The sequence below is a fragment of the Mercenaria mercenaria genome, unplaced genomic scaffold, assembly GCF_021730395.1.
Source record: "Mercenaria mercenaria strain notata unplaced genomic scaffold, MADL_Memer_1 contig_2905, whole genome shotgun sequence".
NCBI classification, from domain to species: domain Eukaryota; kingdom Metazoa; phylum Mollusca; class Bivalvia; order Venerida; family Veneridae; genus Mercenaria; species Mercenaria mercenaria.
Genome location: NW_026460995.1, coordinates 23,928 through 29,836, shown reverse-complemented (window position 1 = coordinate 29,836; position 5,909 = coordinate 23,928). Strand labels below are relative to the sequence as shown.

Here is a 5,909-nt window from a genome sequence, read left to right as displayed (position 1 = left end):
TTTACAAATATCAAATTATCGTTCGATTGCTGTAGTACTAATAAACTTTGATAATGTGGCAGGTGAGTCCAATAAGTCCAGGGGTGTTCAAAGATAATCCTTCATAGATCTATTGTGCAGCAAATATTGGATTTACCTGTATTGGAAAATAAACAGTGTCGACTGTATTGAGGTCAACTGCCACATTATCAAAGTTTATTAGTATACCCCTGGGTTATTTACATTTTATGACTACCTTTGTATTTTCATGAAATCAATATCGTCAAGGAAGTAAAATATAGATATAAAACAGGTTCAAATAAAGGTATTGACATTTTGATAACAGTGATAAATAAGAGTATATGTGATATAAAACTTTTCGTTCTTGTAAATCATAGACTGATAAAAGGAGACGGATTTACACATTGTACATTTTACGTAATAAGGCTCTTAACTATTTTGCTCACTTAAATGTATATGAACAGAATACATTAAGTTACTTTATACAGCACTGAGAATATAAATATTACTTTATAAATATGGCAACATCGCGAAATTACAGTAAATCAGTGATAACCGCATCGGACAAAATCAAGGACATATTTTGTGAGCCCTGTGTTGGTGATGGAAAACAGATAGAAGCGGAAGGATTCTGTGTGGACTGTTCAGAATATCTGTGTGGACAATGTTATAACAGTCACGGAAGATTTAAAGCGTTCAAACACCATGTGCTCCAGGATAAGAAAAATATGCCTGTTGATGTAGCAAGCACAGGTGTACTTGATGTGTGCGTAGAAAAGTGTTCTAAACATCCAACAAAGGTTACTGAATACTTTTGTCGGTCATGCGACACACTTGGATGTAGTGCGTGTATCACTACAAACCATCGCCAATGCCAAAATGTCGGCCACGTACCGGACATTGTTATAGATCTAGAAAACAACGAGGAATTCAAAAAGTTTGCTGAATATTTCGATGAAAACCTTACGTTGCTGAAAGAAAAAAAGAACAAAATTAATTCTAGAAAAACTGAAGCAGAGGAAATGAAAAAGCAGGCAAAGGCAGAGCTTAAAAAGCAGCGTGATACGATAAACAAGTTTTTCGACCATCTTGAGGTTGAAATGGACAAAAAGATAATGGACATTGACAAGAATAACAAGGATACATTAAAAGCAGCGTCAGACAGATGTAATATCATAAATGATGAACTAAACAAAATGAAAATTGCTGTCGAGACAAACAGGAAAAATGGGCAAAAATGCGAACTGTTCATAAAAATGAAAAGATCGAAACCGGAAATTGAAAAGCTTGACAGTCAGTTCAAAATGCTTTATGAAGAGAGCAACGTACAAAGATATAAACTAGTGCAATCCGCACAGACAGAGGAAATAATGAAAAACACAACTGAAATATGTAGAATGTTAACTGCAAAACTTGTTTCAGAGATTGATGTAAGCTCTTGCAAAGACAAGAGAAAAACATGGGTAAGTGGGATGTCAGTGGTACAGGGACATTACCTTGTAGTTGCAGACAATAACAAAGCAGTAAAAATAATAGATACAAGAACTGGCAGAGTAACGTCTGAAATAACTTTGGATTGTGATTATGTTGGGGCAGTCACAAATGTCAAGGGCGGTCAAATTGTAGTTTCACTGATAACTGATAAACCTGAATACAAGAATAATCTTCTCACACTGACTGTATCAGCGTCTGGTTTGCTAAGTAAAGGTAACGTGATAACAAATAGAAACCCAGCTTTCGATGCTATTGGCATTGCACAACACCTCTATGTGTTACATTACAAAGAAATCACTGTGCTCGATATGCATGGAAAGGTTCTGAAAACAATAGATTCTGACTGCCGTTCTCTTCCTTCTACAGCTGTAAGTCCTGACAAGAAAACCATTTACCTAACAAACTATTTCAATAACAGCGTAACGAGTATGACCGTGGAAGGCAAGGTCACAGCAACCTACAAGGACAAGGATCTTAAAAATCCCTGTGGTATAACAGTAGACAATGAGGGCTTTGTTTATGTAAGAAGTGATGGAAGCATTCATCAGTTGACAAAGGTCTGTACTAAGGTTCAAATTATCTTAGACGACCTGCTTGGTAAATGCATAACCCATTCTGATGTAGATAATAGACTCTATGTGGCTAAAGGTGAGAAAGTCAAAGTGTATGAATTGAAGTAGGACGTTACAATCAAAGTTCAAAAATGTAAATATTAGACATTCTGCAGGATGCTTCAGACACGTAAACTATCGACCCAATAAAGAAGACTTCTGATTTATAGGGCATGTCAATCTATAACACTTTCAAAGAAAAATAATATGAAAATCTAGAAATCTTATAGCTGAAACTAAATAATTGATAATTCTCCATATATGTTAATGATTAATCGTCTGTCGATAATGAAAATGAAATTTGCTGTTTGAATATTTTAAACAAGTAACATTACCATAAGTGACGGTGAACTAAAAATTGAAGTGTTTTGACAAAACTTGTACTGTATATTCTAAATTTAAACTAAACTCGTTCTAGTTGTTGTTGCCGTGATTTTCCTGCCGTATAACGATATCCGTTCGCTTGTAATTATAGACTAATTGTGCATTGTTGTTTAAAATTAGGCTTATTTAATTACCTGAAGACTCCAAAATATAGAGGTTCAACTAAAAATCATTCACGTGCTACGTGGCCGTATACTTAAATACGACTTATCCCCATTTCCCTGTGAAGTGTTGTTTGATTGTGGCTTTTCTCTCTTTACAACCATCACATGACACTTAAAAGACTGTTTTTTGTGATAGTAAATAGAATTAAGATTATCCTTTGGAAGCATAAAACACAACCAAACAAAGTGATAGCAAACTTGTTTTCATTATGTCTGTTTATTTATTATATGTAATAAATGTGAAACTGCCCTCATATCCCTAGCACTGGCTTAAACAGTGTTATCTATTATAGTAAAACTGAATGGGTTGGTTAAAATCCGAATCTAAATTCATGACGAATTGTCTCAAAAATATGAACTTGACACAATTTGAGGCAGCAGTGTTAAAAGAATCACACTTTGCATGTCTTGATTACGGTGTGCCTTCTGATATTTTCAATTTAATGTTACCTTCCATAGCATGTTTGCTCTCTTGTTGGTTAGCTGTTGTGAATAATGTGTTGCTTTATTACCTATTATTTTAAAATGGAAAGCAAATGACAAAAGATCATCGGCTATCCAAAAGGCACTTTATTTTTTATGAATGACATTTGAATACACTGATTCTGAAGCAATTTGTATCATTTCATTATAAATGCTCTCAAATTTCTTGCTACAGTTTGGAATTTTGACAAAGAAAGGCCCTGCCTTAAAAATAGCCTTTGATAGGTAATTTAATTGATATTCAATCTTTATTTGTTATGACTGATGCATAGTTTCTCTTAGTATTTTTCTTAATGTTCCAGTATATCCAGGAATATACCACCATAAAGTAAAATTCAGTTTTTGTCTGTACAGTTTCAAATATTAAAAAATATTTTGTACATTCTGTCATCCTTGTAACTATTTCAAAATGAATACAACACTCTTCTTCATTTCATATCTATCTAGGTAACTAAATATATTTTCTGTATCTTGGTTTGTTATCAGTAAAAAATAAGTTTTGACAACCTTGTAAAAGGTTTAAATCTAAAGTTCTTACTTTAAATACCTGCATATTTTCTTGGTTTAGGACCGCAGTGCATTAAAAATTCAGTCATGTAACGTAGTACGGTTAACCTAACTAGTGTTCCTGGACTCTGTGGCAGAACTAATCTGTTCTGTGCTAAGTTCTCTGTATTAAACAGGCAACGCCTTATCGAATCGTCATGGAGAACAAAGGCCTCATCCAGATATCTGACTCAAGACCTTATGATTCATAGATGTGTTCTTCCTATTGAGCTAATTGGTTTGGTTTTGTATATTTCCTCATACCGGTAACCTATTATTTCTGAAATTCAAAAAGTTCTTTTTATAAAACTTGATTTTTACTCACAGGAATGACTGCTCATATCCGCTTTATGATCATATGAATGCCAAATTGATAATATTGTGTTTTATTGAAATTCCATCTAAAATAGTAGTTACATGGATGATGTAATCAGGCCTTCCAGCATGGCCTTGCAAAAAAGTAGGAGAAAAGTAGGAGGTCCCAACACAAAAAAGTAGGAAACAAGAGGGCCATGATGGCCCTATATCGCTCACCCGAGTTTAATTGCTTGCTTGAACACATTTCTTTTCTAAAGCTTCAAAAACAAACAAAAACAAGAGGGCCATGATGGCCCTATATCGCTCACCTGAGCACCATTGCTGATCAAGTTTTGACATAGATCACATAGGCACACACACTAAATATAATCAGGACAAAAATATTCTCTTGTAACAACATTTAAAACCAATCTCATTAGATGCTGCTGAATTATATTCATTCACATAAAATAAAGGGTGGTAATTTCTCATAAATTCAGTCAAAAGTTACCTATCCTGGTTGTCCGAGCCCATCTGATAGCATAATTGACATTTCAAATCAGTATCTTCATTGGTTACTGAGATACATCTATTTTAATTTGAAACAAAGGGAGGTAATTTGACATAAAATCAGTCCGTAGTTATCTACCCTGATTGTCTCAGTCCAACATATGACCATAATGAAATTTCAAAACCACATTTAGAAATATTTCTAAACTTCATTACCGTTACTGTAAATGTAATGAATCTTTCGGGATACTCTTTTATGTCGTGAAAATAAAAGCAATGAAAATAAGTACATTTTGTAAAATTTGTCACCAATAGTTTTTAGTAATTAAACAGACCTGTTCGGTGAGTGAAAGCATGAAACATAAGACCTCTCATTTATTGTTGATTTATTGTTTTACATACATAAGAAGAAAATGACAACTAATGACAGTTTCTAGAGAAATGAGCACAAAACCACATTTAAAAATATTTCTTCTCAACTTCATTATGTATCATTACTGTACATGTAATGAATCTTTCGGGATACGTTTGTATTCACGCCCTACTTGGCTTTGGCACCTACACGGAATTTTGCAAATGTTATAACATGAAAAAACATGCATTGTCCTTACAATAAAACTGGACATAACAATGTTCGCAATAAAATTATGGTTTGAACAAAAACAATAATTGACATCGGATTGTAAGGAAATGAATATTAGAAGTGCTATTTTCTTCGAAAAGTTGTCAAAAACTTTTCGCGAATTTGTTCGTGCAATAACTGTTTTGTCCCAGCACTTAAGGATGTAGGAGCGAATTTTTTCTAACGCTAAGAATTTTTTCATACTCTGTGAGTTTGAAGAACATTTGTTTCCAAGACAAACTAGAGAAGAAAAAACATAGGTCACCGAACTAGTTTTAATTTTATTAAGCATTTTTTTCACCCACTGCTTAAGCATTTCTGAAATTCTGTAAAATTAGAAAAATGGTGGTACTTTTTAAAACCTATCCCACTTAATGTTATAGGGATTTCAGGTGTTACAGGTTAATATGAATACAAGGTAATGCCAGTATTATATAAGCATAAATGTCACTAACAATTCTCTTTCATTTTTACATATTGACATAATTACCCCACCCACTTTATTGTCAATGGAAAAAAGTATTTAGATGTAGGGATAACGCATGTTTTTTTTCGTGTTATAACATCTGCATAATCCCGAGGGATTGGTTGGTGCCCGAACCCGTTAGGGCGAGGGTACCAACGTATCCCGAGGGATTCTGCACATGTTATAACACGAAATGAACATGCGCTAACGCTATTCTAGCATAAAACGCGTAAAAACTGATAAATGAATACAATGTCACTCAACGTCATTTAATTTCCACGAAATGCGCGGGAAAGTATGAGTTTTTTTGACGACATTTCGTTTTGAATTAT

General features: G+C 33.8%; 1 protein-coding gene across 1 annotated transcript; it reads left to right on the top strand.

Moving 5' to 3' along the window:
- Positions 1 to 324: 324 nt before the first annotated feature.
- On the top strand, positions 325 to 3,509 carry LOC128552556 (uncharacterized). The gene has a single exon (XM_053533605.1). It carries the CDS (start codon positions 519 to 521, stop codon positions 2,172 to 2,174), a length of 1,656 nt encoding a protein of 551 aa, XP_053389580.1. The 5' UTR covers positions 325 to 518; the 3' UTR covers positions 2,175 to 3,509.
- The last annotated feature ends 2,400 nt before the right edge of the window (positions 3,510 to 5,909 follow it).

What these genes read in the sequence shown, in the direction of transcription:
- LOC128552556 (XM_053533605.1), top strand. Translation starts at nt 519, where the DNA reads ATGGCAACATCGCGAAATTACAGTAAATCAGTGATAACCGCATCGGAC.